At 35.8% G+C, this 12,913-nt stretch overlaps 1 protein-coding gene across 2 annotated transcripts in view; it reads right to left on the bottom strand.

Moving 5' to 3' along the window:
* The window catches only part of anapc1 (anaphase promoting complex subunit 1), a 72,134-nt gene that overhangs the window by 40,312 nt on the left and 18,909 nt on the right, over positions 1-12,913 (bottom strand). For both annotated transcript variants that reach the window (XM_079854948.1, XM_079854949.1), the window contains exons 17-21: positions 7,420-7,607; positions 6,688-6,762; positions 4,594-4,859; positions 2,855-2,946; positions 1,268-1,416 (exon numbers count right to left, since the gene is read on the bottom strand). In XM_079854948.1, coding sequence (XP_079711074.1) covers positions 1,268-1,416; positions 2,855-2,946; positions 4,594-4,859; positions 6,688-6,762; positions 7,420-7,607 — 770 coding nt within the window. The remainder of the gene's footprint in view (positions 1-1,267; positions 1,417-2,854; positions 2,947-4,593; positions 4,860-6,687; positions 6,763-7,419; positions 7,608-12,913) is intronic.

The raw sequence follows: 12,913 nt of genomic DNA, 5'->3' as shown, positions 1-12,913 counted from the left end.
AATAGTATTGCAACATGTCAGCGGGAAACGTACGGCTCATACATTATCCTCCCATGCAGTTACATTATTTATATTTTTTTGGGTAAAGAAATAGTCTGAGTTTGCAATATATTTTCCATATAAACACTCGCTCTGTCTGGACGCACTTAAATTCACAGTAAGGACACGTTCCTGTCACATATCACACATCCACATGTCAATAAGCCGGCAGAAATCAGGTTAATGTGTTTGCATGCTGGGCAAAATCAGAGTAAGGGGCAAAAATCTAGCCGTGCCGTTCAGTTTATGCTTTAGCTTTTTATGACCTTACTCCGATAGAGGAAAACAGATTAAAGGGATAGTTCGGCCAAAAATGATATTTAACCCATGATTTACTCACCCTCAAGCCGTTCGAGATGCATATGTCAATCTTTTTTCAGACGAACACATTTTCAGTTATTTTAGAAAATGTCTTAGATCTTTCAGTGGTTATAATGTGAAGCTATGGGGTCCACCTCCTTCAAGTCCCAAAATGTGCATGCATCCTTCACAAAAGTAATCCATCCGGCTCCAGGGGGATAAACGAAGGCCTTCTGAGGGTTATCCGTGCAGTTTTGTCGACCGTTGCCGGAAGCAAGTTATTTTCGTTTATAAAGTTTTAAATATGTAGATTTTTACGACAAAACCGCACGGATTACCCTCAGAAGGCCTTCGTTTATCCCCCTGGAGCCGGATGGATTACTTTTGTGAAGGATGCATGCACATTTTGGGACTTGAAGGAGGTGGACCCCATAACTTCACATTATAACCACTGAAAGATCTAAGACATTTTCTAAAATAACTGAAAATGTGTTCGTCTGAAAAAAGATTGACATATGCATCTCGAACGGCTTGAGGGTGAGTAAATCATACGTTATCATTTTTGGCCGAACTATCCCTTTAAACGTGTTTAAGTGATCACGTGCATTGTCGGGCTTATTAAGCATAATCGGGTTAAGAACATGCATGTAAAACGCACTCAATGAGTTTATTCAGTGAAAGATTCGTCAGACTGCTTCAACTCCTGAGTTTGAGAGTCTTTTTTGAATGAATCGATATAAAAACTGCTCAAAGGAGTCATGTGTGAATCGGACTAAACTGGTCGCCGCACTGCAGAACATCTAGAGAAGGATGCGACTACCTGAATTTGTCAGAAGTGAATAGGGTTCTAGAATGTGGCTGGACAGGACCTATAAATCCAGGCATAAAGACCATATTCAAGATCTTTCAGTAGCATTTTGGTTCTTACCAGCACCAGTAGTTTGGTTCTCTCGCAGATGCTGGGTAGATAAGGAAAAGGCGCCACATCTTGCCCTCTCAGACAGCGACTGAACCAGCTGAACACACACGGGGCCTCTCCGTTCAGGAACACCGGCCAAGTCATCAGCTCCATCTGAGCTGCACACAGATGATGACATCACATGTAAAGCTGCGTGACAAGCTATAGAGCGGTTCATAATTCTTTGAAAATGATTATGGGTCAGTACATTTTTGTACATGTTTTTGAAAGAAGTCTCTTATGTTACCAAGGCTGCACTTATTTAAACAAACAGTAAAAACTGAAATAATATTACAATTTAAAATAACTGTTTTCTATGTGTAATATATTGTAAAATGTAATTATTTCCTGTTATGCAGAGCTGAATTATCAGCATCATTACTTCAGTTTTCAGTGTCACAGGAAATTATTTGAATATGCTGATTTGCTGCTCAAGCAACATTTCTGATTATTATCAATGTTGAACACAGTTCTGCTGCTTCATATTTCTGTGGAAACCATGATGCAGTTTTTCAAGACTTTTGATGAATAGATGATGAAATTTGATTCAAAAGAACAGCATTTATTTAAAATAAACAATTACATTTAACTAATTTAATGAAACCTTGCTGAATAAAACAATTAATTTCTTTCAAAAAATAAAAATAACTTATTGACCCCAAACTTGATGGTAGTGTACATGGAATATACACAGCAGGACGTTTAAGTAAACAGCAGAAAGGTGATTAAAATGATGAATAACTGAAATTATGACCAGTCAATGCATCTAAAAACAACCACTTTCCCTAATACATTTATAAAAAGCTGACCAAATGAAATTAAACAAATATGTAATAATTATTATAAATGATTTATAAATGATTTATATATTTATATATATATATATATATATATATATATATATATATATATATATATATATATATTTTTTTTATATATATATATATATATATATATATATATATATATATATATACACATATACATATATACATATATATATATATATATATAATGTATACTATTTATTAGTCAAAAAAAATATTTAGAGCTTTTTTTAAAAAGCTGATTTTTTTTTTTACATATATAATAATTAGTATAAATTATATTATTAATATATATAAATGATATTTGTCTATTCTGAATAATATAATTATGACAATAATTAAAAAAATTATGAAATACTCTCCTGTTCAAGGGCATATACACAAAATGCACAAAAAAGACAAGACTTTAAATACTTCCTGCCCTAACTTCCAATTTCAAATGGAAATGCATCGACACAGGTGAGAACATGCATGTGTCAAACCTTTTAATGGGACTTTTAACCTTAAGTCTCGATGTTGAGAAATAAATCTTCACGTCTATTTTATGTGTCGACTACCCACATATACAACCAACAGAATTCTCAATTCAACAAAGCCTGTCACTCAAACCCTAAACGTGGCTAGAAACACATTTAGTCCAACTCCTAACAAGTCAGCACTGTCTGGTAAATGAATAGAAATGCCTTTAGCTGCTAATGAGGAGTCCCGACCGCATTGATCGGACTCGTACCTTGATCAATCACGCAGGCCTCCTTGAACGTTTTGATGAATGAGGGGTAATCGCGCCAGTACAGATCAATGAAATCCTCCTGCTGTAGGTCCCTAATGAAACGAGAGAAAAAATGAATAGTTGGTAACAGAGTCGTCAGGCAGTCAATATATACACTAATACAGGTATTAAAGCCAAACCAGAGCATGACTCACACGGCAAAGTTTAACAAACCTCTGAACAATGAGATCTGTGGTTTGGTCGCTGTACATCTGAACTAGTGTGGTATTCACCAATATTGTGAATATCACACTTATTAGTAAATACTAAAATGTTTGGATTTATCTAAACAGGATCTATCTTTGGGAGCGAACGCCTGTTTCTTCCAGTTTTACCTCAGTCAATGTGTGTCAATACACTCAACATTAAAAAAAAAAAAAAAACATGTACTGTCAAGTCAAACATTAATTAATAAGCTGATCAATCTATTTTTGATTAAGAATAAATTGAGAGTACAGGATGGTTTCAAATGGACTGTCTGCTCCATCTAACAAACAAAATCTGAAGTGAGTGCTACAAAAAAAAGCATGATTTGTTAAAATCCTAAATATATAGGCTATTTTGTGTGTGTGTGTGTATGTGTGTGTGTGTGTGTGTGTGTGTGTGTGTGTGTGTGTGTGTGTGTGTGTGTGTCAGAGTCTGTGTTGAATGTATAACAAGAAAAATATGGAGTAAGGACCTTAAAGGATGCTGGATGGCATTGATGTCACTGATATTAAGTGTTTTCACAAATATCTGTCAGTGTTAAAAAGTGTATTTTTTACATAAAAAATTACCTTCTCTCAGTACATTTACACTTGTATTTCTCTAAGGTTTTACATGTTTTTGAATCTATATAAAATATAGAAGATATAGACTATATAAAATACATGATGTGATATTATATTAAGTAGTAGAATATACAAAAGTTATAGCATCAGGAAGGGTGACTTGGGGTGAAAAGAGTGAAATATAATAATATTGATAGAATAAAGAGTAAAAACATTAAATTCTGTCACAGTTTCTAGTGATAATTTCTGGATAATTTACAATGTAGCTATTTTCAAAAATAATAGCAGGTAAAATTGTGGGACATATCTTGCCCCATGTTTCAAGAATCAATGGGCTGTTTGGTTGAAATTATGGTTCCTGGAAATTATGGAAATTATGCATATAAGTAGAGATATGCATCCAATATTGTCAAAAGACTTATATAATATTATATTATAATATATAAATATATAAAATATTGAGATAAATATTGCCCAGCCCTAATGCTGACCTACAAACAACAGGCGCAAACAATGTACAGGAGCCAAAGATTCAATACTCAATAGAGGATTATGGTTACAGCCTTATCTGGTCTTATTGTGTATTATAATTCAATGCTTTTAAATTTCAAGCCCACATGGGTTTATCAAAAGGCAACCAATTAAACTCTCACTGCTGTTTTTTTTTATTTTATGTCCACATGACAGCATGCACTTGACATTTTAATAAACAATGAAAAACATTACAGCTATAATTAGGATACGCCACAAAGAAAAGCAGCAATGACAATGTGAAATGGGAGGTTTGAGGAGTTGGGTGAGTTTCCTTGGTTAGGAGCCTAGTGCATGTGTGCATGAATCATAAAAAACACAAACTCTGGTCTCTCCCACTTCATTAATTATTATTTCTATCAAACAGGCCAAAAAAAATCAAATAAAATAAAAAATTACTTGGCCAGCTGTTGCAGCAGACCAACCAGTGCTCTCGCCCCGCTCCGCTGTAGCTCATCCAGCTTCAGGTCTTCATAGAGCAGGTGCAGAACGTAGAAGAGCACCGGGATATGTGGGAAGAGGAGGGCGGACGACTCTAAACCCACAGCAGACTCTTGGTTATTCACTCCACCAGGGGGCGACACCAACTCCAGGCCTTGAACCGCCACCGCAGGTAGCATGGAAATCTGCCAATGGTAGTCGGAGCAACGGAGGTATGCCCAATCCTGTTGATGCCAGAACAGATGTAGACATATCAACAAATAAATACCTTCAAAACATTCACTACAGGAACTCAGTGGAGGGCTGATACACACTATACACTCACCTAAAGGATTATTAGGAACACCTGTTCAATTTCTCATTAATGCAATTATCTAATCAACCAATCACATGGCAGTTGCTTCAATGCATTTAGGGGTATGGTCCTGGTCAAGACAATCTCCTGAACTCCAAACTGAATGTCAGAATGGGAAAGAAAGGTGATTTAAGCAATTTTGAGCGTGGCATGGTTGTTGGTGCCAGACGGGCCGGTCTGAGTATTTCACAATCTGCTCAGTTACTGGGATTTTCACACACAACCATTTCTAGGGTTTACAAAGAATGGTGTGAAAAGGGAAAAACATCCAGTATGCGGCAGTCCTGTGGGCGAAAATGCCTTGTTGATGCTAGAGGTCAGAGGAGAATGGGCCGACTGATTCAAGCTGATAGAAGAGCAACTTTGACTGAAATAACCACTCGTTACAACCGGGGTATGCAGCAAAGCATTTGTGAAGCCACAACACGCACAACCTTGAGGCGGATGGGCTACAACAGCAGAAGACCCCACCGGGTACCACTCATCTCCACTACAAATAGGAAAAAGAGGCTACAATTTGCACGAGCTCACCAAAATTGGACAGTTGAAGACTGGAAAAATGTTGCCTGATCTGATGAGTCTCAATTTCTGTTGAGACATTCAGATGGTAAAGTCAGAATTTGGCGTAAACAGAATGAGAACATGGATCCATCATGCCTTGTTACCACTGTGCAGGCTGGTGGTGGTGGTGTAATGGTGTGGGGGATGTTTTCTTGGCACACTTTAGGCCTCTTAGTGCCAATTGGGCATCGTTTAAATGCCACGGCCTACCTGAGCATTGTTTCTGACCATGTCCATCCCTTTATGACCACCATGTACCCATCCTCTGATGGCTACTTCCAGCAGGATAATGCACCATGTCACAAAGCTCGAATCATTTCAAATTGGTTTCTTGAACATGACAATGAGTTCACTGTACTAAAATGGCCCCCACAGTCACCAGATCTCAACCCAATAGAGCATCTTTGGGATGTGGTGGAACGGGAGCTTCGTGCCCTGGATGTGCATCCCACAAATCTCCATCAACTGCAAGATGCTATCCTATCAATATGGGCCAACATTTCTAAAGAATGCTTTCAGCACCTTGTTGAATCAATGCCACGTAGAATTAAGGCAGTTCTGAAGGCGAAAGTGGGTCAAACACAGTATTAGTATGGTGTTCCTAATAATCCTTTAGGTGAGTGTATACACTGACGTTGAAAAGTTTGGAGCCAGTAAGATTTTTGTGTGTTTTTGAAAGCCTCTTATGCTCACCAAGCCCACATTTATTGAAACAAAAATACAGTAAAAACAGAAATATTATTACAATTTTCTATTTGAATAGGTCTTAAAATGTAATTTATTCCTGAGCTACAAAGCTGAATTTTCAGCATCATTACCCCAGTCTTCAGTGTCACATGATCATTATATGCTGATTTGCTGCTCAAGAAACATTGAAAACAATTTATTTGAAATATAAATAATTTGTAAGAATATACTAATTGCTTTTGATCAATTTAATGCATCCTTGCTTTTTAAAGAAAGTATTGCTTCCTTTCTCTTACTGACCCCAGACGTCTGAACGACAGCGTATATATTTTTATAAACCTTTCTGTAAAAAACAAATCTAAATCAACATTTCAACCTTCAACCTGCAGTTCAAGCAGAGAACAGATGACCAGATGACCTTTGCCTCTGGCTTGTCTAGGGTCACTCACCTCATCTGAACCCGTGTCAGCAGGACGGGCCTTCTTAGGGGCTATTACTGGAGAGAGAGGCACTTCAAAATGAAGCTGTGGAGATGACAAGTGTGTTAATGAGCATTAAAGACAGACAAGTGTTCATTCACCAATTGGAAACTTCACTATCAGCCATATTATAATACAATGATGTTATACAATTCAGTATAAATAAATAGTTTTGTGTTTTGTTTTGATAAATTAATAAATAGTGTTTTGTTTTAATAAAGTATTTTGTTTTGATAGATAAATAATTTTATTTATGTATTTATTTAAACAAAATTATATGAACTGCACGCAAGCAAATAAGATCTACAAAACACTTTACATAACATTTATGCAAAAAAAGAAAAGAAAAAAAAAAATCACAAAAAAATATTTAAACATCATATTTAAAGATTCAGATTGTACTGGGCAATATATGGGTATATCAATAATGACCATTTAATTTGTAGAAAATAATGTTTCATGTATAGTAAATTGTTTTCTGTGCTTACCTGATAGATTCAAAAACAATGTTTATCTATGATCATTTTAAAACACAAAAAAAGTACATTTAAAAGGGTTTAAGTAAATTGTGCTTTTAAGTAAATTGTAAATCTCGTGTAAAGTTTTCATTTATTTAAATTCTTGTGCTAAAACAGGTACCTAATTCCCCAAGGTTATCAAACGCAAAGACAGACACAGAGGTCAGACCAAAGACACACTCACGTTGCGTGTCCATGTCAGTCGTTCTGTGTTGTAACCCATCATTGTCATTAGGCATGTAACAAACAGGTTCCACTCCAGGTGCATGCTGGGACCTCCAGGGGCGTTGTAACTGTTGTACCACTTGACCAGCACTTTCATGGCAGTGTCCTTGGGTAAAATAAACCTGACGGCCTGCAGGCAACGTTTGACTGTGGGAGTGAAAGAAAGATCAGCCGTTAATAACAAAAGTAAGCTTTCTGTAATATTTTAGTCTCTAGATAGGGCTTGAGTGCCTCCTGAAAAAAGTTAATCAATTATTAAATGAATTTGACTCAGCTGTAAAGCAGCTCTATACAAGACAATATAGTGTCATCATCATACAGCTCAATACAGTTCAAGTTTGGTTTACATCCGATAATATCGTGTAGTCAAATCGATAATATTACTGAATATTAAGTGTCTTTTAAACCCCCGCAGGCCTCTTGTGAGTCAATATGATTGTTTCACTAATTTCATCATTCATCAGGCAAAAATCACTTGGTAAGTAACACAACACACCTTTTATTTAAGGATGTGGAAGTGGTAAAACTTTACGATAAGGTTCATTATTTAAGTATGTATTAACATGAACTAACAATGAGCAATACATTTGTTACAATATTTATTAATCTTTGTTCATGTTAGTTCAACTTCACAGTGCATTAACTAATGTTAACAAATACAACCTTTGATATTAATACCAACTAAGATTAATAAATAAACTAGTAACTACTAAGGTGGTTAACTAATGTTAACTAATGAACCGTATTGTAAAGTTTTACCGAAGTAAGAAGTGTAATAACCAATTGTTATAATGATGCTTGCATAATTAAACTTTGGCTTTCTAGCAACTTTCTCCAATTACATGAGAGTAAAACTGAGGTTTTGATTGTAGGTTCTCCCATCTCACCTACCGTTCCTGATCATTTAGGTTCTTTGTCCATAAAGATCATGTAAAGAGTTTTGGGGTAATTATGGACTCATCACTAAATTTTAAGAAACAGATTGGTGCCGTTATTAAAGGTAGCTTTTTTAACCTGAGATCAGTTGCTAAAATAAAGCATTTTCTATCCAGTAAGGATTTGGAAATCGTGGTTCACTCTTTTATTTCATCAAAGATTGATTATTGTAATTCTCTATATATTGGTCTTCCCCAGACTATGCTAGTCCGCTTACAGTTAGTGCAAAATGCAGCAGCAAGGCTTTTAATGGGGGTGAGAAAGAGAGACCATATTACCCCTGTACTGCAATCCTTACATTGGCTTCCTGTTAAATTCAGGATTGATTTTAAAGTTCTCTTGTTTGTCTACAAGGCAGTACATCGGTGATCTTATTATTCCCTACTCTCCTTCTAGAGTTCTCAGGTCCTCTGACCAACGGCTTTTAAAGGTCCCTCGTTGCCATTTAAAATCAAAAGGAGATTGTGCTTTTTCTGTGGTAGGTCCCAAACTCTGGAATAGTCTCCCATTCCACATGAGGTCAGCTCCATCAATTGCCACTTTTAAGTCTTATTTAAAAACGTATTTATTTTCTTTAGCTTTCGAATAAGTTATGTTTGCTTTGTTATATGATTTTAATGTTTTCATTTTTGTAAAGCACTTTGGGGCAATGTCTGTTGTTTGAAAATGTGCTATATAAATAAAGTTGCTTGCTTGCTTGCTTGCTTGAGCAAACACCACTAATGCATGTTTTTAGTCAGCTGTCACCACAGATCTCTGATGAATTAATACCATATATATTAGATTAACATTAAAAATAACATTTAAACATCATTTTTAGGTCATATCGCCCACCCCCATGTGTATACATCAAAAATAAGTGTAGGTGACGATAATGGAGATGAATGTTGCTCTATTGAAGGGCGCACACGGAGGGGGCCGGCGCTTCAAAGGACACAGCCGGAGCTGGAACACACATCTGAGCGAGGGGGTGGAGAACACAGGGGAACCGAGCGAAGCAAGGGACACTACACTTGAGGGGGTTTATAGATGACTGTTTGCCAGAGTGCTCGACTGCGTGACACGGGGGCTACGAGACCTGATACAGAGAGATCTGAGGGTGGAGGGATACATGGGGTTTGGTTGGGTTGGATTGGATTTCTGTAGGAAGATGAAATGAAATGAAAGATAAGACATTTTTTGAACCTTGATATAATAAGCCCTATGTACTAATACTTAATACTACATTTTGGGGGGAAACAATCTGAAATTTTAAAAATGTTAAATACACAAAGGCATGGAATGACGGGAAATAGCTTTTTTGATTTGAATATTCAACATATATTTAACTATGAAAGCCCATTTCCATTTTTACATAACATTTGGAACTTTTTATCTCAGAATTCTGACTTTATTTCATGCAATTTTGAGTTTATACACTCACCGGCCAGTTTATTAGGTGCGTTTGTTTAACTTCTCAATAACGCAAATATCTTATCAGCCGATCACATGGCAGCAGCTCAATGCATTTAGGCATGTAGACATGGTCAAGACGATGTGCTGAAGTTGAAACTGAGCAACAGAATGAGGAAGAAAGATGATTTAAGGGACTTGGAGCGTGTCATGGTTGTTGGTGCCAGACGGGCTGTTCTGAGTGTTTCAGAAACTGCTGATCTACTGGGATTTACACACAACCATCTCTAAAGTTTACAGAGAATGATCCGAAAAAGAGAAAATATCCAGTGAGCGGCAGTTCTGTGGGAGAAAATGCCTTGTTGATGCCGGAGTTCAGTGGAGAATGACCAGACTGGTTCGGCTGATAGAAAGGCAACAGTAACTCAAATAAGCACTCGATACAACCGAGATCTGCAGAAGAGCGTCTCTGAATGCTCAACATGTCAAACACTGAAGCAGAAGAGCTACAGCAGAAGAAGGCACACACCGGTGACACTCCTGTCAGATAACAACAGCAAACTGAAGCTACAATTCACACAAACTCATCAAAACTGGACAATAGAAGATTGGGAAAACATTGCCTGGTTTGATGAGTCTCGGTTTCTGCTGCGACATTCAGATAGTCGGGTCAGAATTTGGCGTAACATCATGAAAGCATGGATCCATCCTGCCTTATATCAACAGTTCAGATCCGACAAATCTGCAGCAAGTGCATGATGCGATCATGTCAATATGGACCAAAACCTTTGAGGAATGTTTCCAGCACCTTGTTAAATCGATGCCTCGAAGAATTAAGGCAGTTCTGAAGGCAAAAGGGGGTCCAACCGGTACTAGCCGAGTGTACCTAATAAAGTGGCCAGTGAGTGTACATCGCAATTCTGACTTTATTTCTCGCAATTACGAGTATATATCTCACAATTCTGACTTTTTTCTCAGAATTCTGACACGCAATTCCCAGTTTGTAGCTGACTTTCTTTCTCCAGGTTATTAACTCTGTTAAGGTGCACCTAATTATGTGGACGAAACGACTGTCTTTATCACGAAATGCATATTTCATTCAAGAAATGTTTTGGTAATATGTACATTCCATTTTGTGTTCATATTGATGGACAAAATCATTCACTAATTCAATTAATATTCTGTTAATTCTGAGAAAAACAGTCAGAAGCACGAGACAAACTCAAAATTGCAAGAAATAAAGAGAGAATTGTGTGCTATAAACTCACAATTCTGAGAAAAAAGTCAGAAATGAGAGATGATCATTCAAAATTGTAAAGATGATGAACAAAGTCAGGGTTGTGAAATAAAAAGACGCAATTACCTTTTAATTTTTTATTCCATGGTGGAAATGAGCTTAGTGAGAGAATTTCATGTTTTGCCAAGACATGCATGACTATCACTACTCCTCGTAATTTGGGTTAGTAATTTAAACAAACCCCTATTTCAAAGTATTAAATTCAGCTTGTAATTTGTCCCACAAGCTTGTGCTAGTGAAATCTTCAGTGGTTAAAATACAATTCCAGCAAAATGAGTAAAAGTAGTTTTTTTGTTCCCAACTAAACATAAATTAGGGATATCTAAAATGGCATTTTCCACTTCTTTCATTTTATTTGTTATCGTTCAGCGTCACACCACCAAACTCTCAGTGACTTTGCCTAGAGCTTAATTAGCAAACAAACTCCAAAAGGTCAGGATGGACCTGAATAAAATGTCACTTTATTAGTGGTACAAAGCCCACCACTTTCAAACTAAAGCACTTATTAACAGGAAGCTGGCATTAATTGAGAAAATTGTAAAGAAAGCTGGATGGGTAGATGTCACACGCAATCAGTCTAAGACGAAAGGCCAAGAAAAATAAATAAATAAATGAATCCGCCACGGGAAACCTGCTCCCGCAGTTGGGATGCAAGCGCTATTTGTCCATTTAAAAGTCATCGCCGTCAAGCTAGCATGCTTTGGGTGGTTTCTAGGTGGTGAACATTATAATTGTAAAAAGTCAATAGAAAAAGTAATAGCAAACCGCTCTAATGACATGAACAGACCCTAAGCATGTATCATGTATACTTCCTGAAATAATTATAGCAAACACATTAGTAAAGGTCACATGTCTAAATGTAGAAAGTGGCAGGAATGACTCACAGTTTTACTTCGCAGTAAAGCACAAGTGCGTTCATTAGTGGCAGATCCTTGAGCACATCATTTATGCCATATAAATCAGGATCTGAGTTCTACAAAATAACTACACAAAATACTGATAGGTCTCATAGGAGTGTGGCTGGAAAAACGTTTTTGTGCACCATGGTGGTAATTTAATTTAATACTAAATTATACTGTTAACAAAAATATGAAAATAAAAAATGTACTAACAAAGTTTTTCTAGAAAAAAATTATAATTATTTCAAATAATCTAATCATAGTCTAAAATGAATGAATATGACATGACCAAATATTCTTTACAAAAATAACACTTTACAATAAGGTCTCATTGTTAATGTTAGTTAATGCATTAGCTAACATGAACTAACTATGAGAAATATCTTTTTTAAGCATTTATTAATATCTTTGCTAATGTTACTTAAAATAAATAAAATAGTTTATGGATTGTTCATGTTAGTTTATAGTGCATTAAATAATATTAATTGAATTTATTGACTTGACATTTATACTTATTTAGGTTTATTTATAGAAATAATTATGTGTATGTTTGTGGTCTGGCAAAATTTCCCTTATGGGATTAATAATTATTTTACCATATCTTACCAGATACAAATTTTGTTTTAAAAGAGAGTGAAATAAGATTAATAAATGCTATAGATTAATTGTTCATTCATTCAACTAATGTAGCTAACTAATGTGAACAAATTAAACCTTAATGTAAAGTGTTACCAAATATTGACTGAAAATATTTTTGTAAGTAAAAATCATTTTGTAAAGGGTAAACCCAAGTGTGAACACTTAAATAAAAAAAAATCCCAAATCGTTCTGCCCTAAATGCATGATTTGCAAACCCAAAAATGTCTGCAACAGTACAAATATTTTTTTAATTATTTTTTTTTATTTTTTATTTTTATTCTGCACTCCCC

The sequence above is a fragment of the Squalius cephalus genome (assembly GCF_949319135.1).
Source record: "Squalius cephalus genome assembly, chromosome: 21".
NCBI lineage: Eukaryota > Metazoa > Chordata > Actinopteri > Cypriniformes > Leuciscidae > Squalius > Squalius cephalus.
The sequence above is the reverse complement of the archived record's forward strand: the minus strand, read 5'-3'. Positions and strand labels throughout refer to the sequence as shown.